The sequence below is a fragment of the Oncorhynchus keta genome, unplaced genomic scaffold, assembly GCF_023373465.1.
Source record: "Oncorhynchus keta strain PuntledgeMale-10-30-2019 unplaced genomic scaffold, Oket_V2 Un_contig_5163_pilon_pilon, whole genome shotgun sequence".
Classification (NCBI taxonomy): Eukaryota; Metazoa; Chordata; class Actinopteri; order Salmoniformes; family Salmonidae; genus Oncorhynchus; species Oncorhynchus keta.
Window position 1 is genome coordinate 97,501 of NW_026288144.1, and position 21,664 is coordinate 119,164.

The 21,664-nt window shown below is 47.4% G+C and overlaps 1 protein-coding gene across 1 annotated transcript in view; it reads left to right on the top strand.

Annotated features, from left to right (window-relative positions):
- Positions 1-21,664, top strand: part of LOC118382061 (polypeptide N-acetylgalactosaminyltransferase 16-like) — a 74,461-nt gene that overhangs the window by 25,452 nt on the left and 27,345 nt on the right. The window contains exons 6-8 of the mRNA XM_052509917.1: positions 3,546-3,667; positions 13,658-13,745; positions 13,864-13,948. Of these exons, the coding sequence (XP_052365877.1) occupies positions 3,546-3,667; positions 13,658-13,745; positions 13,864-13,948 (295 nt within the window). The remainder of the gene's footprint in view (positions 1-3,545; positions 3,668-13,657; positions 13,746-13,863; positions 13,949-21,664) is intronic.

Consider the following 21,664-nt stretch of genomic DNA (forward strand, 5'->3'; position numbering starts at 1 on the left):
CTAGATAAGAGAGTCTGTTAAATGACTCACTACTGTAGTGACTCTGGATCAGAGAGTCTGTTAAATGACTCACTACTGTAGTGGATCAGAGAGTCTGCTAAATGACTCACTACTGTAGTGACTCTGGATCAGAGAGTCTGTTAAATGACTCACTACTGTAGTGGCTCTGGATCAGAGAGTCTGTTAAATGACTCACTACTGTAGTGGCTCTGGATCAGAGAGTCTGTTAAATGACTCACTACTGTAGTGGATCAGAGAGTCTGCTAAATGACTCACTACTGTAGTGGATCAGAGAGTCTGTTAAATGACTCACTACTGTAGTGGCTCTGGATCAGAGAGTCTGTTAAATGACTCACTACTGTAGTGGCTCTGGATCAGAGAGTCTGCTAAATGACTCACTACTGTAGTGTCTCTGGATCAGAGAGTCTGTTAAATGACTCACTACTGTAGTGACTCTGGATCAGAGAGTCTGCTAAATGACTCACTACTGTAGTGGCTCTGGATCAGAGAGTCTGTTAAATGACTCACTACTGTAGTGGCTCTGGATCAGAGAGTCTGTTAAATGACTCACTACTGTAGTGGCTCTGGATAAGAGAGTCTGTTAAATGACTCACTACTGTAGTGGCCCTGGATCAGAGAGTCTGTTAAATGACTCACTACTGTAGTGGATCAGAGAGTCTGCTAAATGACTCACTACTGTAGTGGCTCTGGATCAGAGAGTCTGTTAAATGACTCACTACTGTAGTGACTCTGGATCAGAGAGTCTGTTAAATGACTCACTACTGTAGTGGCTCTGGATCAGAGAGTCTGTTAAATGACTCACTACTGTAGTGGCTCTGGATCAGAGAGTCTGTTAAATGACTCACTACTGTAGTGGATCAGAGAGTCTGCTAAATGACTCACTACTGTAGTGGCTCTGGATCAGAGAGTCTACTAAATGACTCACTACTGTAGTGGCTCTGGATCAGAGAGTCTACTAAATGACTCACTACTGTAGTGGCTCTGGATCAGAGAGTCTGCTAAATGACTCACTACTGTAGTGGATCAGAGAGTCTGTTAAATGACTCACTACTGTAGTGGCTCTGGATCAGAGAGTCTGCTAAATGACTCACTACTGTAGTGGCTCTGGATCAGAGAGTCTGTTAAATGACTCACTACTGTAGTGGCTCTGGATCAGAGAGTCTGTTAAATGACTCACTACTGTAGTGGCTCTGGATCAGAGAGTCTGTTAAATGACTCACTACTGTAGTGGCTCTGGATCAGAGAGTCTGTTAAATGACTCACTACTGTAGTGGATCAGAGAGTCTGCTAAATGACTCACTACTGTAGTGGCTCTGGATCAGAGAGTCTGTTAAATGACTCACTACTGTAGTGGCTCTGGATCAGAGAGTCTGTTAAATGACTCACTACTGTAGTGGCTCTGGATCAGAGAGTCTGTTAAATGACTCACTACTGTAGTGGATCAGAGAGTCTGCTAAATGACTCACTACTGTAGTGGCTCTGGATCAGAGAGTCTGTTAAATGACTCACTACTGTAGTGGATCAGAGAGTCTGTTAAATGACTCACTACTGTAGTGGATCAGAGAGTCTGTTAAATGACTCACTACTGTAGTGGCTCTGGATCAGAGAGTCTGCTAAATGACTCACTACTGTAGTGGATCAGAGAGTCTGCTAAATGACTCACTACTGTAGTGGCTCTGGATCAGAGTCTGTTAAATGACTCACTACTGTAGTGGCTCTGGATCAGAGAGTCTGTTAAATGACTCACTACTGTAGTGGCTCTGGATCAGAGAGTCTGCTAAATGACTCACTACTGTAGCGGATCTGGATCAGAGAGTCTGCTAAATGACTCACTACTGTAGTGGCTCTGGATCAGAGAGTCTGCTAAATGACTCACTACTGTAGTGTCTCTGGATCAGAGAGTCTGTTAAATGACTCACTACTGTAGTGGCTCTGGATCAGAGAGTCTGTTAAATGACTCACTACTGTAGTGGCTCTGGATCAGAGAGTCTGCTAAATGACTCACTACTGTAGTGGATCAGAGAGTCTGCTAAATGACTCACTACTGTAGTGGCTCTGGATCAGAGAGTCTGTTAAATGACTCACTACTGTAGTGTCTCTGGATCAGAGAGTCTCTTAAATGACTCACTACTGTAGTGGCTCTGGATCAGAGAGTCTGCTAAATGAAGATTAATGATGAGCTTGGAGGGCACTATGGTGCTGAATGCCGAGCTGTAGTCAATGAACAGCATTCTCACATAGGTATTCCTCTTGTCCAGATGGGTTAGGACAGTGTGCAGTGTGGTTGCGATTGCGTCGTCTGTGGACCTATTGGGGCGGTAAGCACATTGGAGTGGGTCTAGGGTGTCAGGTAGGGTGGAGGTGATATGGTCCTTGACTAGTCTCTCTAAGCACTTCATGATGACGGAAGTGAGTTTAGTTCAGTTGCTTTCTTGGCTACAGGTTACCTCATGTCCTATATCCCAAGAGAGCAGTGAAATATACATAGAGTATGTTACAGTCCCTCATGTCTCTCTGGGAGGAGATCCTTGGGAATACAGGACAAGATGTTCAAAATGTCTGTGAAGAACTCTTGCCAGCTGGTCAGTGCTCTGAGAGCGTGTCCTGTTATTCAGTGCTCTGAGAGCGTGTCCTGTTATTCAGTGCTCTGAGAGCGTGTCCTGTTATTCAGTGCTCTGAGAGCGTGTCCTGTTATTCAGTGCTCTGAGAACGTGTCCTGTTATTCAGTGCTCTGAGAACGTGTCCTGTTATTCAGTGCTCTGAGAGAGTGTCCTGTTATCCAGTACTCTGAGAGAGTGTCCTGTTATCCAGTGCTCTGAGAGAGTGTCCTGTTATTCAGTGCTCTGAGAGAGTGTCCTGTTATCCAGTACTCTGAGAGAGTGTCCTGTTATCCAGTGCTCTGAGAACGTGTCCTGTTATTCAGTGCTCTGAGAGAGTGTCCTGTTATTCAGTGCTCTGAGAGAGTGTCCTGTTATTCAGTGCTCTGAGAGCGTGTCCTGTTATTCAGTGCTCTGAGAACATGTCCTGTTATCCAGTGCTCTGAGAGCGTGTCCTGTTATTCAGTGCTCTGAGAGCGTGTCCTGTTATTCAGTGCTCTGAGAGCGTGTCCTGTTATTCAGTGCTCTGAGAGCGTGTCCTGTTATTCAGTGCTCTGAGAACGTGTCCTGTTATTCAGTGCTCTGAGAACGTGTCCTGTTATTCAGTGCTCTGAGAACGTGTCCTGTTATTCAGTGCTCTGAGAACGTGTCCTGTTATCCAGTGCTCTGAGAACGTGTCCTGTTATTCAGTGCTCTGAGAGAGTGTCCTGTTATTCCGCCAAGTGGACTTGCGAAAAGTCGTACTACTGAATCAGGAGAGGCTCGTGCCCTCTGGGCCGTTCTGACTGCCTCACACTACTGAATCCCTGTCCCTCTCCTCCAGCCCTCCAGCCCCCCTGTCCCTCTCCTCCAGCCCTCCAGCCCCCCCGTCCCTCTCCTCCAGCCCTCCAGCCCCCCCGTTGCTGATATTGTCTGTGTTCCTCCCAGGTCTGATCCGGTCCCGGGTACGAGGGGCGGGAGCTGCCTCCGCCCCAATCCTGACCTTCCTGGACAGCCACTGTGAGGTCAACACTGACTGGCTTCAGCCCATGATACAGAGGGTCAAAGAGGTACACACACACACACACACACACACACACACACACACACACACACACACACACACACACACACACACACACACAGTGCACACACACACACACACACACACACACACACACAGCACCCACACACACACACCACACGCACACACACACACACACACACACACACACACACACACACACACACACACACACACACACACACACACACACACACACACACACACACACACACACACACACACCCACACACACAGCACACACACACCACACAGCACCCACACACCACACACACAGTGGGCACACACACACACACACACACACACACACACACACACACACACACACACACACACACACACACACACACACACACACACACACACACACACACACACACACACATGAAGGGTCAAGCTGGTACACTCCATCCTCTGTCTGTCAGTCACACTCTTAAATTAGACACATAATCATCTCTCAGCATATAACAGCCAGCATGGCCCTCTCTCTATCTCTCTCTCTCTCTCTCTCATACACACCCACATACACATATTCACATCCCTGTGAGGGAGTGACTTGCTTTTTGTAAAGAGACCCTCATCAGTCACTCCTGGCCTGGCTGTGTTGTTCCTGGCTCTATGTCCTGTTCTCTCCAGAGAGGCTTCACTGTGGCTGGGTTCTGACCTTCACAGCTGCTCCCATAACACTTCTCTTCTCCCTCCCTCCCCACCCCAACACCGTTCTCCCTCACTCCCCACCCCAACACCGTTCTCCCTCACTCCCCACCCCAACACCGTTCTCCCTCACTCCCCACCCCAACACCGTTCTCCCTCACTCCCCAACTCAACACCCCTCTCTCTCCCTCAATCCCCACCTCAACACCTCTCTCTCCATCACTCCCCACCTCAACACCTCTCTCTCTATCACTCCCCACCTCAACACCTCTCTCTCTCCATCACTCCCCACCTCAACACCTCTCTCTCTCTATCACTCCCCACCTCAACACCTCTCTCCCTCACTCCCCACCTCAACACCTCTCTCTCCATCACTCCCCACCTCAACACCTCTCTCTCTATCACTCCCCACCTCAACACCTCTCTCTCTATCACTCCCCACCCCAACACCTCTCTCCCTCACTCCCCCACCTCAACACCTCTCTCTCTATCACTCCCCACCTCAACACCTCTCTCCCCTCCCCCCTCAACACCTCCCCATCACTCCCCACCTCAACACTCTCTCTCTATCACTCCCCACCTCAACACCTCTCTCTCTCCATCACTCCCCACCTCAACACCTCCTCTCTCTCTATCACTCCCCACCTCAACACCTCTCTCTCCATCACACTCCCCACCTCAACACCTCTCTCTCTATCACTCCCCACCTCAACACCTCTCTCTCTCCATCACTCCCCACCTCAACACCTCTCTCTCTCTATCACTCCCCACCTCAACACCTCTCTCCCTCACTCCCCACCTCAACCTCTCTCTCTCTATCACTCCCCACCTCAACACCTCTCTCTCTCCATCACTCCCCACCTCAACACCTCTCTCTCTATCACTCCCCACCTCAACACCTCTCTCTCTCCATCACTCCCCACCTCAACACCTCTCTCTCTCCATCACTCCCCACCTCAACACCTCCCCCACCTCTCTCTCACTCACTCCCCACCTCAACACCTCTCTCCCTCACTCCCCACCTTAACACCTCTATCTCTCTCTCCATCACTCCCCACCTCAACACCTCTCTCTCCCTCACTCCCCACCTCAACACCTCTCTCTCTATCACTCCCCACCTCAACACCTCTCTCTCTCCATCACTCCCCACCTCAACACCTCTCTCTATCACTCCCCACCTCAACACCTCTCTCTCTCACTCCCCACCTCAACACCTCTCTCTCTACATCACTCCCCACCTCAACACCTCTCTCTCTATCACTCCCCACCTCAACACCTCTCTCTCTATCACTCCCCACCTCAACACCTCTCTCTCTACATCACTCCCCACCTCAACACCTCTCTCTCTATCACTCCCCACCTCAACACCTCTCTCTCTATCACTCCCCACCTCAACACCTCTCAATTTCAATTTCCAATTTAAGGGGGCTTTATTGCCGAAGCAAGTGAAATAGATAATAAACAAAACTGGGGGGGAAAAAGCCCTTTTGTGGCAACAGGTCACAAATCTTGCTGCTGTGATGGCACACTGTGATATTTCACCCAGTAGATATGGGAGTTTATGAAAATTGGGTTTTGTTTTCTAATTCTTTGTGGGGACTGTGTAATCTCCCAGGACATCCCATCAGATTCTACACCATCATATCACTATCATTCTCCCAATCACTTCTCTGCTACGGGGCATCTGGGACTCAATGAACTTCCTCCTTACCTCCAGACATGTTTCAAAGCACCAGGGATAACCACGGTCCTCCTCTCTTTGCAGTCAGTGTGGGGAACAACATCAGGCCTCTATCTCTGGCATCACATCACCCAGAGAGGAATGGCTGGAGGAATGTGACACAGGGTTCAGAAAAACAAACAGATTAACGACCTTTAGGTCCGACAGAGGACTGTGACTGTCCCTTCTCTCCTGCATATGCCTCTGAATACAGAGCTGTGCTGGGGCTGAATGTGACATTACACCGTGATGATGGAAGGAAAACTAAGGAGAAATGCATATAGGAAGAGGGGGGGTATAGAGGAGAGGGGGGAGAGGACAAAGAGCGAGGGAGAGAGAGGGAGGGAGAGAGAAAGAGACGGGGGAGAGAGGGAGAAAGAGAGGGGGGAGAGGGGGAGAAAGGGAGAGGGAGGGAGAAAGAGAGGGGGAGAGAGGAGAGAAAGAGAGGGGGAGAGGGGAGAAAGGGAGAGGGAGGGAGAAAGAGAGGGGGGAGAGAGGGAGAAAGAGAGGGGGAGGGGGGAAAGGGAGAGGGAGGGAGAGAGAGGGGGAGAGAGGGAGAAAGGGAGAGGGAGGGAGAAAGAGACGGGGGAGAGAGGAAGAAAGAGAGGGGGAGAAAGGGAGAGGGAGGGAGAAAGAGAGGGGGGAGAGAGGGAGAAAGGGTGAGGGGGAGAGAAAGAGAGGGGGGAGAGAGGGAGAAAGAGGGGGGAGTGAGAGAGAAAGAGAGGGGGGGAGGGAGAGAAAGAGAAAGAGAGGGGGGAGAGAGAAAGAGAGGGGGGGAGGGAGAGGGAGAGAGAGAGAAAGAGAAAGAGAGGAGGGGGAGAGAGAGAGAAAAAGAGGGGGAGAGAGGGAGAAAGGAAGAAGGAGGGAGAAAGAGATGGGAGAAAGAGAGAGATTATGACATTATTGATATCCATTTGGAAGTGTACTCTTGCTTTGAGAGATCAGAGTGATCATTAAACAGCCCTATAAAACAAATATTGTTTCAAGCTGTTGAGAGGGGCTCTTCACAATGCTGGCTAAGTGTTGTTTCATGCTCTCTTCTCCCCACCCCTCCTTCTCCTCTCTCTCTTCTCCTCTCCTCTCTCCACATCTCCTCTCTCTCTTCTCCTTTCCTCTCTCTCTTCTCCTTTCCTCTCTCCACCTCTCCTTCTCCTCTCTCTCTTCTCCTTTCCTCTCTCCACCTCTCCTCTCCTTCTCCTCTCTCTCTTCTCCTCTCCTCTCTCCACCTCTCCTCTCCTCTCCTTCTCCTCACCCCTCCTTCTCCTCTCTCTCTACTCCTTTCCTCTCTCCACCTCTCCTCTCCTCTCCTTCTCCTCACCCCTCCTTCTCCTCTCTCTCTTCTCCTCTCCTCTCTCCACCTCTCCTCTCCTCTCCTTCTCCTCACCCCTCCTTCTCCTCTCTCTCTTCTCCTCTCCTCTCTCCACATCTCCTCTCTCTCTTCTCCTTTCCTCTCTCTCTTCTCCTTTCCTCTCTCCACCTCTCCTTCTCCTCTCTCTCTTCTCCTTTCCTCTCTCCACCTCTCCTCTCCTTCTCCTCTCTCTCTTCTCCTTTCCTCTCTCCACCTCTCCTCTCCTTCTCCTCTCTCTCTTCTCCTTTCCTCTCTCCACCTCTCCTCTCCTTCTCCTCTCTCTCTTCTCCTTTCCTGTCTCCACCTCTCCTCTCCTTCTCCTCTCTCTCTTCTCCTTTCCTCTCTCCACCTCTCCTCTCCTCTCCTTCTCCTCTCTCTCTTCTCCTTTCCTCTCTCCACCTCTCCTCTCCTTCTCCTCTCTCTCTTCTCCTTTCCTGTCTCCACCTCTCCTCTCCACCTCTCCTCTCCCCACCCCTCCTTCTCCTCTCTCTCTTCTCCTCTCCTCTCCCCACCCCTCCTTCTCCTCTCTCTCTTCTCCTTTCCTCTCTCCACCTCTCCTCTCCCCACCCCTCCTTCTCCTCTCTCTCTCCACCTCTCCTCTCCCCACCCCTCCTTCTCCTCTCTCTCTTCTCCTTTCCTCTCTCCACCTCTCCTCTCCCCACCCCTCCTTCTCCTCTCCTCTCTCCACCTCTCCTTTCCCAACCCCTCCTTCTCTCCTCTCTCTTCTCATTTCCTCTCTCCACCTCTCCTCTCCCCTCTTCTCCTCTCCTCTCTTCTCCTCTCTCTTCTCCTTTCCTCTCTCCACCTCTCCTCTCCTCTGCCCTCCTCTCCTCTCCTCTCCTCTCCTCTCCTCTCCTCTCCCTCTCCTCTCCTCTCCTCCTCTCCTCTCCTCTCCTCTCCTCTCCTCTCCTCTCCTCTCCTCTGCATTGCTTAACTACCTGAACCAATGCCACAGAGTTCACACTGGGTTCAATCTCTCTATGCAAAGAACAAGGACTGCATCCCAAATGGTGCCCTATGGGCCTGGTCTAAAGTAGTGTACTATATAGGGAATAGGGCTCTGGTCTAAAGTAGTGCACTATATAGGGAATAGGGCTCTGGTCTAAAGTAGTGCACTATATAGGGAATATGGAGCCCTTGGGGAAGCAGTCGGGGCTCTAATTGGAAACAGTCTGTTTGATTTTCTCTTTGTAAAGCTAATCCTTCGTAAGATACACACACACACGCTGACTCACAAACACAGACTCAGAAACGCACACTCACAAACACACCACCCGCAAACACACACTCACAAACACACACTCACACACTCCCAAACACACACTCCCAAACACACACTCCCAAACACACACTCCCAAACACACACTCACAAACACACACTCACAAACACACATTCACACACTCCCAAAAACACACTCCCAAACACACACTCACAAACACACACTCCCAAACACACACTCCCAAACACACACTCACACACTCACAAACACACACTCCCAAACACACACACCCAAACACACACTCACACACTCTCAAACACACACTCACAAACACACACTCACAAACACACCACCCGCAAACACACACTCCCAAACACACACTCCCAAACACACACTCCCAAACACACACTCACACACTCACAAACACACACTCCCAAACACACACACCCAAACACACACTCACACACTCTCAAACACACACTCACAAACACACACTCACAAACACACCACCCGCAAACACACACTCCCAAACACACACTCCCAAACACACACTCCCAAACACACACTCACAAACACACACTCCCAAACACACACTCACAAACACACACTCACAAACACACACTCACAAACACACACTCACACACACCCAAACACACACACCCAAACACACACACCCAAACACACACTCCCAAACACACACTCACAAACACACACTCACACACACCCAAACACACACACCCAAACACACACTCCCAAACACACACTCCCAAACACACACTCACAAACACACTCACACACACCCAAACACACACACCCAAACACACACTCCCAAACACACATTCACACACACCCAAACACACACTCACAAACACACGCTCCCAAACACACACTCACACACTCCCAAACACACACTCCCAAACACACACTCCCAAACACACATTCACACACACACACTGATTTCAGACCAAGTATCAGCAGCACTCCTCTGTGCTGTGTCTCCTCCTTCCTGTTACTGATGAGGAGAAGCTTTCAGACCAAGTATCAGCAGTCAAAGGTCACTAAAACACAGCTCAATACATAGTTGGTTAAAGTCACATGACGCGCACCCGATGATGTCATCCGTGGCCACCAGACGACGTCATCGGAAACACTTGTCTCCCTCTATCTTTGTTACGACGAAACACAGAAACCCGTTTTCACACACTATTGATGATGCTGAGAAGGGCCCTTCTTCCTGCTCTGGTAGCCATGGTAACCACATGGAAAAACTTGTCTCCCTCTATCTTTGTTACGACAAAACACAGAAACCCGTGTTCACACACTATTGATGATGCTGAGAAGGGCCCTTCTTCCTGCTCTGGTAGCCATGGTAACCACATGGAAACACTTGGTGATAAACGCCATAACGTTCTGTACATTACCTTTGAAATACTTGACGACACAGCGAGACAAGGCGGAGACGAGTCCCTTTGCGGAGTTCATTTTATACCACAGTTGCCAAAGGACACAATACTAAAACGTTAATCGGTAGAAATTAAACATTATCTCTAATCGTTTATTTTTTATAAGAGAATTCATACTTTCTTATGTTTAAGTTTTAGTTGCTAGAGACGCGACCCAGTCGTTGGTTCGTTTAGTTTGATATTTAAAGACGCGACCCAGTCGTTGGTTTGTTTAGTTTGATATTTAAAGACGCAACCCAGTCGTTGGTTCGTTTAGTTTGATATTTAAAGACGTGACCCAGTCGTTGGTTCGTTTAGTTTGATATTTAAAGACGCGACCCAGTCGTTGGTTCGTTTAGTTTGATATTTAAAGACGCGACCCAGTCGTTGGTTCGTTTAGTTTGATATTTAAAGACGCGACCCAGTCGTTGGTTCGTTTAGTTTGATATTTAAAGACGCGACCCAGTCGTTGGTTCGTTTAGTTTGATATTTAAAGACGCGACCCAGTCGTTGGTTCGTTTAGTTTGATATTTAAAGACGCGACCCAGTCGTTGGTTCGTTTAGTTTGATATTTAAAGACGCGACCCAGTCGTTGGTTCGTTTAGTTTGATGTTTTACGTCGGGCCCTCATGGAGTCTGTTTCTGACCGTTTGAGCAGACACATGCACATTTGTGGCCTGCTGGAGGTCATTTTGCAGGGCTCTGGCAGTGTTCCTCCTGCTCCTCCTTGCACAAAGGCGGAGAGAGCGGTCCTGCTGCTGGGTTGTTGCCCTCCTACGGCCTCCTCCTCGTCTCCTGATGTACTGGTCTGTCTTCTGGTAGCGCCTCCATGCTCTGGACACTACGCTGACAGACACAGCAAACCTTCTTGCCACAGCTCGCATTGATGTGCCATCCTGGATGAGCTGCACTACCTGAGCCACTTGTGTGGGTTGTAGACTCCGTCTCATGCTACCACTAGAGTGAAAGCACCGCCAGCATTCAAAAGTGACCAAAACATCAGCCAGGAAGCATAGGAACTGAGAAGTGGTCTGTGGTCACCACCTGCAGAACCACTCCTTTATTGGCGGTGTCTTGCTAATTGCCTATAATTTCCACCTGTTGTCTATTCCATTTGCACAACAGCATGTGAAATGTATTGTCAATCAGTGTTGCTTCCTAAGTGGACAGTTTGATTTCACAGAAGTGTGATTGACTTGGAGTTACATTGTGTTGTTTAAGTGTTCCCTTTATTTTTTTGAGCAGTGTATATATGAAACCCCACTCAGAAAAACCACCTGTAAAACTAGAACTAGCGAAAAACGCAACCCAAACTGACAGTAAACGAAAACAATCCTGCACAAAAACCCAAAGGAAATGTCGAGATAAAACCCCTAATTAACCAAAATGAAACCAGGTGACACAAACCAGAGGAAAAGGAAAAAGGATCGGGGACCGGCGACGATGACCGAAGTCATGGCAACTGTGTTATTGACTGTATGTTTGTTTACTCCATGTGTAACTCTGTGTTGTCTGTTCACACTGCTTTGCTTTATCTTGGCCAGGTCGCAGTTGTAAATGAGAACTTGGTCTCAACTAGCCTACCTGGTTAAATAAAGGTGATCTGGCGTCTACCTGGTTAAATAAAGGTGAAATTTAAAATACATTTTTTTTTAATAAAAAATTCTGTCATCTCCCCCTCTATGACGGCCTAAATAAAGTCAAACTGTATCTAACGGAAAACGTGCATAAACACGTTCAGGTATGACGTCATCGTTTTGAGCCCTACCCGGAGTAGCCTAGTGGTGAAGGTGCATGAAGATATGACGTCATCGTTTTGAGCCCTACCCGGAGTAGCCTAGTGGTGAAGGTGCATGAAGATATGACGTCATCGTTTTGAGCCCTACCCGGAGTAGCCTAATGGTGAAGGTGCATGAAGATATGACGTCATCGTTTTGAGCCCTACCCGGAGTAGCCTAATGGTGAAGGTGCATGAAGATATGACGTCATCGTTTTGAGCCCTACCCGGAGTAGCCTAGTGGTGAAGGTGCATGAAGATATGACGTCATCGTTTTGAGCGCTACCCGGAGTAGCCTAGTGGTGAAGGTGCATGAAGATATGACGTCATCGTTTTGAGCCCTACCCGGAGTAGCCTAATGGTGAAGGTGCATGAAGATATGACGTCATCGTTTTGATCCCTACCCGGAGTAGCCTAATGGTGAAGGTGCATGAAGATATGACGTCATCGTTTTGAGCCCTACCCGGAGTAGCCTAATGTGGTGAAGGTGCATGAAGATATGACGTCATCGTTTTGAGCCCTACCCGGAGTAGCCTAATGGTGAAGGTGCATGAAGATATGACGTCATCGTTTTGAGCCCTACCCGGAGTAGCCTAATGGTGAAGGTGCATGAAGATATGACGTCATCGTTTTGAGCCCTACCCACAGAGTGGTTAAACTACGGCGTGCCACATGGTTCAATGTGCCAGTCAATCAGCACAGTCTACTTTTTAGGTTTTTCTTTTCTCAAATGGACTCCGTTTAGGAGCTAGAACTGGGATCATGTATACTGTACTAATGCGTAGCAACGAGGCGTTTGTGGTGAGGACACGGGGCAAGCGACTCTGGATGAGCCATCAGCTGCTGACGAGGCGTTTGTGGTGAGGACACGGGGCAAGCGACTCTGGATGAGCCATCAGCTGCTGATGCGTTTGTGGTGAGGACACGGGGGCAAGCAACTCTGGATGAGCCATCAGCTGCTGACGAGGCGTTTGTGGTGAGGACACGGGGGCAAGCGACTCTGGATGAGCCATCAGCTGCTGACGAGGCGTTTGTGGTGAGGACACGGGGCAAGCGACTCTGGATGAGCCATCAGCTGCTGACGAGGCGTTTGTGGTGAGGACACGGGGGCAAAGCGACTCTGGATGAGCCATCAGCTGCTGACGAGGCGTTTGTGGTGAGGACACGGGGCAAGCAACTCTGGATGAGCCATCAGCTGCTGAAGGCGTTTGTGGTGAGGACACGGGGCAAGCGACTCTGGATGAGCCATCAGCTGCCGAGGCGACCATGTGGTGAGGACACGGGGCAGCGACCCCTGGATGAGCCATCAGCTGCTCGTTTGTGGTGAGGACTTTGCCGACTCTGGATGAGCCATCAGCTGCTGACGAGGCGTTTGTGGTGAGGACACTGGGGGCAAGCGACTCTGGATGAGCCATCAGCTGCTGACGAGGCGTTTGTGGTGAGGACACGGGGGCACCAACTCTGGATGAGCCATCAGCTGCTGACGAGGCGTTTGTGGTGAGGACACGGGGGCAAGCGACTCTGGATGAGCCATCAGCTGCTGACGAGGCGTTTGTGGTGAGGACACGGGGGCAAGCGACTCTGGATGAGCCATCAGCTGCTGATGGGGCGTTTGTGGTGAGGACACGGGGCAAGCGACTCTGGATGAGACATCAGCTACTGATGGTGGCAGAGAGACACTTCTCAAATCCTCTCTTCACTTCACCATCAGCTGCTGATGAGGCGTTTGTGGTGAGGACACGGGAGCCGCCATCTTTATGCACCTTCGCCATTATGTGTGAACTGTGTGTCCCTGTCTCTCTCTCCTCTTCCCAGGACCATACCCGGGTTGTCAGCCCCATCATCGATGTCATCAGCCTGGATAACTTTGCCTACTTGGCAGCTTCAGCTGACTTGAGGGGAGGTCAGTACTCAGAACACAACCTCTAACCTGCGGGTACTATCCTCGTAAGCACAACCACGCACAGCAGTCACTTTCACTTGCCATCTCATACATTTTCTCTCTCTCTCTTTTCTCTCAGGGTTTGACTGGAGTCTACACTTTAAATGGGAACAGATTCCCATCGAACAGAAGATGTCCAGGAATGATCCTACTTTGCCTATCAGGTAGCTAGTTATGTTATATTACAGTAGTTATATTGTATTGGTCCCCACACTGCCTATCAGGTAATTACAGTAGTTATATTGTAGTGGTCCCCACACTGCCTATCAGGTAATTACAGTAGTTATATTGTGGTGGTCCCCACTCTGCCTATCAGGTAATTACAGTAGTTATATTGTGGTGGTCCCCACTCTGCCTATCAGGTAATTACAGTAGTTATATTGTGGTGGTCCCCACTCTGCCTATCAGGTAATTACAGTAGTTATATTGTGGAGGTCCCCACTCTGCCTATCAGGTAATTACAGTAGTTATATTGTGGTGGTCCCCACAGGTAATTACTGTCTATCAGGTAATTACAGTAGTTATATTGTGGTGGTCCCCACTCTGCCTATCAGGTAATTACAGTAGTTATATTGTGGTGGTCCCCACTCTGCCTATCAGGTAATTACAGTAGTTATATTGTGGTGGTCCCCACTCTGCCTATCAGGTAATTACAGTAGTTATATTGTGGTGGTCCCCACTCTGCCTATCAGGTAATTACAGTAGTTATATTGTGGTGGTCCCCACTCTGCCTATCAGGTAATTACAGTAGTTATATTGTGGTGGTCCCCACTCTGCCTATCAGGTAATTACAGTAGTTATATTGTGGTGGTCCCCACTCTGCCTATCAGGTAATTACAGTAGTTATATTGTGGTGGTCCCCACTCTGCCTATCAGGTAATTACAGTAGTTATATTGTGGTGGTCCCCACTCTGCCTATCAGGTAATTACAGTAGTTATATTGTGGTGGTCCCCACTCTGCCTATCAGGTAATTACAGTAGTTATATTGTGGTGGTCCCCACTCTGCCTATCAGGTAATTACAGTAGTTATATTGTGGTGGTCCCCACTCTGCCTATCAGGTAATTACAGTAGTTATATTGTGGTGGTCCCCACTCTGCCTATCAGGTAATTACAGTAGTTATATTGTGGTGGTCCCCACTCTGCCTATCAGGTAATTACAGTAGTTATATTGTGGTGGTCCCCACTCTGCCTATCAGGTAATTACAGTAGTTATATTGTGGTGGTCCCCACTCTGCCTATCAGGTAATTACAGTAGTTATATTGTGGTGGTCCCCACTCTGCCTATCAGGTAATTACAGTAGTTATATTGTGGTGGTCCCCACTCTGCCTATCAGGTAATTACAGTAGTTATATTGTGGTGGTCCCCACTCTGCCTATCAGGTAATTACAGTAGTTATATTGTGGTGGTCCCCACTCTGCCTATCAGGTAATTACAGTAGTTATATTGTGGTGGTCCCCACTCTGCCTATCAGGTAATTACAGTAGTTATATTGTGGTGGTCCCCACTCTGCCTATCAGGTAATTACAGTAGTTATATTGTGGTGGTCCCCACTCTGCCTATCAGGTAATTACAGTAGTTATATTGTGGTGGTCCCCACTCTGCCTATCAGGTAATTACAGTAGTTATATTGTGGTGGTCCCCACTCTGCCTATCAGGTAATTACAGTAGTTATATTGTGGTGGTCCCCACTCTGCCTATCAGGTAATTACAGTAGTTATATTGTGGTGGTCCCCACTCTGCCTATCAGGTAATTACAGTAGTTATATTGTGGTGGTCCCCACTCTGCCTATCAGGTAATTACAGTAGTTATATTGTGGTGGTCCCCACTCTGCCTATCAGGTAATTACAGTAGTTATATTGTGGTGGTCCCCACTCTGCCTATCAGGTAATTACAGTAGTTATATTGTGGTGGTCCCCACTCTGCCTATCAGGTAATTACAGTAGTTATATTGTGGTGGTCCCCACTCTGCCTATCAGGTAATTACAGTAGTTATATTGTGGTGGTCCCCACTCTGCCTATCAGGTAATTACAGTAGTTATATTGTGGTGGTCCCCACTCTGCCTATCAGGTAATTACAGTAGTTATATTGTGGTGGTCCCCACTCTGCCTATCAGGTAATTACAGTAGTTATATTGTGGTGGTCCCCACTCTGCCTATCAGGTAATTACAGTAGTTATATTGTGGTGGTCCCCACTCTGCCTATCAGGTAATTACAGTAGTTATATTGTGGTGGTCCCCAGGTAATTCTGCCTATCAGGTAATTACAGTAGTTATATTGTGGTGGTCCCCACTCTGCCTATCAGGTAATTACAGTAGTTATATTGTGGTGGTCCCCACTCTGCCTATCAGGTAATTACAGTAGTTATATTGTGGTGGTCCCCACTCTGCCTATCAGGTAATTACAGTAGTTATATTGTGGTGGTCCCCACTCTGCCTATCAGGTAATTACAGTAGTTATATTGTGGTGGTCCCCACTCTGCCTATCAGGTAATTACAGTAGTTATATTGTGGTGGTCCCCACTCTGCCTATCAGGTAATTACAGTAGTTATATTGTGGTGGTCCCCACTCTGCCTATCAGGTAATTACAGTAGTTATATTGTGGTGGTCCCCACTCTGCCTATCAGGTAATTACAGTAGTTATATTGTGGTGGTCCCCACTCTGCCTATCAGGTAATTACAGTAGTTATATTGTGGTGGTCCCCACTCTGCCTATCAGGTAATTACAGTAGTTATATTGTGGTGGTCCCCACTCTGCCTATCAGGTAATTACAGTAGTTATATTGTGGTGGTCCCCACTCTGCCTATCAGGTAATTACAGTAGTTATATTGTGGTGGTCCCCACTCTGCCTATCAGGTAATTACAGTAGTTATATTGTGGTGGTCCCCACTCTGCCTATCAGGTAATTACAGTAGTTATATTGTGGTGGTCCCCACTCTGCCTATCAGGTAATTACAGTAGTTATATTGTGGTGGTCCCCACTCTGCCTATCAGGTAATTACAGTAGTTATATTGTGGTGGTCCCCACTCTGCCTATCAGGTAATTACAGTAGTTATATTGTGGTGGTCCCCACTCTGCCTATCAGGTAATTACAGTAGTTATATTGTGGTGGTCCCCACTCTGCCTATCAGGTAATTACAGTAGTTATATTGTGGTGGTCCCCACTCTGCCTATCAGGTAATTACAGTAGTTATATTGTGGTGGTCCCCACTCTGCCTATCAGGTAATTACAGTAGTTATATTGTGGTGGTCCCCACTCTGCCTATCAGGTAATTACAGTAGTTATATTGTGGTGGTCCCCACTCTGCCTATATATTACAGTAGTTATATTGTATTGGTCCCCACACTGCCTATCAGGTAATTACAGTAGTTATATTGTAGTGGTCCCCACACTGCCTATCAGGTAATTACAGTAGTTATATTGTGGTGGTCCCCACTCTGCCTATCAGGTAATTACAGTAGTTATATTGTGGTGGTCCCCACTCTGCCTATCAGGTAATTACAGTAGTTATATTGTGGTGGTCCCCACTCTGCCTATCAGGTAATTACAGTAGTTATATTGTGGAGGTCCCCACTCTGCCTATCAGGTAATTACAGTAGTTATATTGTGGTGGTCCCCACTCTGCCTATCAGGTAATTACAGTAGTTATATTGTGGTGGTCCCCACTCTGCCTATCAGGTAATTACAGTAGTTATATTGTGGTGGTCCCCACTCTGCCTATCAGGTAATTACAGTAGTTATATTGTGGTGGTCCCCACTCTGCCTATCAGGTAATTACAGTAGTTATATTGTGGTGGTCCCCACTCTGCCTATCAGGTAATTACAGTAGTTATATTGTGGTGGTCCCCACTCTGCCTATCATGTAATTACAGTAGTTATATTGTGGTGGTCCCCACTCTGCCTATCAGGTAATTACAGTAGTTATATTGTGGTGGTCCCCACTCTGCCTATCAGGTAATTACAGTAGTTATATTGTGGTGGTCCCCACTCTGCCTATCAGGTAATTACAGTAGTTATATTGTGGTGGTCCCCACTCTGCCTATCAGGTAATTACAGTAGTTATATTGTGGTGGTCCCCACTCTGCCTATCAGGTAATTACAGTAGTTATATTGTGGTGGTCCCCACTCTGCCTATCAGGTAATTACAGTAGTTATATTGTGGTGGTCCCCACTCTGCCTATCAGGTAATTACAGTAGTTATATTGTGGTGGTCCCCACTCTGCCTATCAGGTAATTACAGTAGTTATATTGTGGTGGTCCCCACTCTGCCTATCAGGTAATTACAGTAGTTATATTGTGGTGGTCCCCACTCTGCCTATCAGGTAATTACAGTAGTTATATTGTGGTGGTCCCCACTCTGCCTATCAGGTAATTACAGTAGTTATATTGTGGTGGTCCCCATCAGGTAATTACAGTAGTTATATTCTGCCTATCAGGTAATTACAGTAGTTATATTGTGGTGGTCCCCACTCTGCCTATCAGGTAATTACAGTAGTTATATTGTGGTGGTCCCCACTCTGCCTATCAGGTAATTACAGTAGTTATATTGTGGTGGTCCCCACTCTGCCTATCAGGTAATTACAGTAGTTATATTGTGGTGGTCCCCACTCTGCCTATCAGGTAATTACAGTAGTTATATTGTGGTGGTCCCCACTCTGCCTATCAGGTAATTACAGTAGTTATATTGTGGTGGTCCCCACTCTGCCTATCAGGTAATTACAGTAGTTATATTGTGGTGGTCCCCACTCTGCCTATCAGGTAATTACAGTAGTTATATTGTGGTGGTCCCCACTCTGCCTATCAGGTAATTACAGTAGTTATATTGTGGTGGTCCCCACTCTGCCTATCAGGTAATTACAGTAGTTATATTGTGGTGGTCCCCTCTGCCTGTAATTCTATCAGGTAATTACAGTAGTTATATTGTGGTGGTCCCCACTCTGCCTATCAGGTAATTACAGTAGTTATATTGTGGTGGTCCCCACTCTGCCTATCAGGTAATTACAGTAGTTATATTGTGGTGGTCCCCACTCTGCCTATCAGGTAATTACAGTAGTTATATTGTGGTGGTCCCCACTCTGCCTATCAGGTAATTACAGTAGTTATATTGTGGTGGTCCCCACTCTGCCTATCAGGTAATTACAGTAGTTATATTGTGGTGGTCCCCACTCTGCCTATCAGGTAATTACAGTAGTTATATTGTGGTGGTCCCCACTCTGCCTATCAGGTAATTACAGTAGTTATATTGTGGTGGTCCCCACTCTGCCTATCAGGTAATTACAGTAGTTATATTGTGGTGGTCCCCACTCTGCCTATCAGGTAATTACAGTAGTTATATTGTGGTGGTCCCCACTCTGCCTATCAGGTAATTACAGTAGTTATATTGTGGTGGTCCCCACTCTGCCTATCAGGTAATTACAGTAGTTATATTGTGGTGGTCCCCACTCTGCCTATCAGGTAATTACAGTAGTTATATTGTGGTGGTCCCCACTCTGCCTATCAGGTAATTACAGTAGTTATATTGTGGTGGTCCCCACTCTGCCTATCAGGTAATTACAGTAGTTATATTGTGGTGGTCCCCACTCTGCCTATCAGGTAATTACAGTAGTTATATTGTGGTGGTCCCCACTCTGCCTATCAGGTAATTACAGTAGTTATATTGTGGTGGTCCCCACTCTGCCTATCAGGTAATTACAGTAGTTATATTGTGGTGGTCCCCACTCTGCCTATCAGGTAATTACAGTAGTTATATTGTGGTGGTCCCCACTCTGCCTATCAGGTAATTACAGTAGTTATATTGTGGTGGTCCCCACTCTGCCTATCAGGTAATTACAGTAGTTATATTGTGGTGGTCCCCACTCTGCCTATCAGGTAATTACAGTAGTTATATTGTGGTGGTCCCCACTCTGCCTATCAGGTAATTACAGTAGTTATATTGTGGTGGTCCCCACTCTGCCTATCAGGTAATTACAGTAGTTATATTAATTACAGGTGGTCCCCACTCTGCCTATCAGGTAATTACAGTAGTTATATTGTGGTGGTCCCCACTCTGCCTATCAGGTAATTACAGTAGTTATATTGTGGTGGTCCCCACTCTGCCTATCAGGTAATTACAGTAGTTATATTGTAATTGGTCCCCACTCTGTCCCCACTCTGCCTATCAGGTAATTACAGTAGTTATATTGTGGTGGTCCCCACTCTGCCTATCAGGTAATTACAGTAGTTATATTGTGGTGGTCCCCACTCTGCCTATCAGGTAATTACAGTAGTTATATTGTGGTGGTCCCCACTCTGCCTATCAGGTAATTACAGTAGTTATATTGTGGTGGTCCCCACTCTGCCTATCAGGTAATTACAGTAGTTATATTGTGGTGGTCCCCACTCTGCCTATCAGGTAATTACAGTAGTTATATTGTGGTGGTCCCCACTCTGCCTATCAGGTAATTACAGTAGTTATATTGTGGTGGTCCCCACTCTGCCTATCAGGTAATTACAGTAGTTATATTGTGGTGGTCCCCACTCTGCCTATCAGGTAATTACAGTAGTTATATTGTGGTGGTCCCCACTCTGCCTATCAGGTAATTACAGTAGTTATATTGTGGTGGTCCCCACTCTGCCTATCAGGTAATTACAGTAGTTATATTGTGGTGGTCCCCACTCTGCCTATCAGGTAATTACAGTAGTTATATTGTGGTGGTCCCCACTCTGCCTATCAGGTAATTACAGTAGTTATATTGTGGTGGTCCCCACTCTGCCTATCAGGTAATTACAGTAGTTATATTGTGGTGGTCCCCACTCTGCCTATCAGGTAATTACAGTAGTTATATTGTGGTGGTCCCCACTCTGCCTATCAGGTAATTACAGTAGTTATATTGTGGTGGTCCCCACTCTGCCTATCAGGTAATTACAGTAGTTATATTGTGGTGGTCAGGTAATTACCCACTCTGCCTATCAGGTAATTACAGTAGTTATATTGTGGTGGTCCCCACTCTGCCTATCAGGTAATTACAGTAGTTATATTGTGGTGGTCCCCACTCTGCCTATCAGGTAATTACAGTAGTTATATTGTGGTGGTCCCCACTCTGCCTATCAGGTAATTACAGTAGTTATATTGTGGTGGTCCCCACTCTGCCTATCAGGTAATTACAGTAGTTATATTGTGGTGTGGTGGTCCCCACTCTGCCTATCAGGTAATTACAGTAGTTATATTGTGGTGGTCCCCACTCTGCCTATCAGGTAATTACAGTAGTTATATTGTGGTGGTCCCCACTCTGCCTATCAGGTAATTACAGTAGTTATATTGTGGTGGTCCCCACTCTGCCTATCAGGTAATTACAGTAGTTATATTGTGGTGGTCCCCACTCTGCCTATCAGGTAATTACAGTAGTTATATTGTGGTGGTCCCCACTCTGCCTATCAGGTAATTACAGTAGTTATATTGTGGTGGTCCCCACTCTGCCTATCAGGTAATTACAGTAGTTATATTGTGGTGGTCCCCACTCTGCCTATCAGGTAATTACAGTAGTTATATTGTGGTGGTCCCCACTCTGCCTATCAGGTAATTACAGTAGTTATATTGTGGTGGTCCCCACTCTGCCTACTGCCTATCAGGTAATTACAGTAGTTATATTGTGGTGGTCCCCACTCTGCCTATTCAGGTAATTACACTCTGTAGTTATAGTTATATTGTGGTGGTCCCCACTCTGCCTATCAGGTAATTACAGTAGTTATATTGTGGTGGTCCCCACTCTGCCTATCAGGTAATTACAGTAGTTATATTGTGGTGGTCCCCACTCTGCGTTACCTATGTAATTACAGTAGTTATATTGTAGTGGTCCCCACTCTGCCTATCAGGTAATTACAGTAGTTATATTGTGG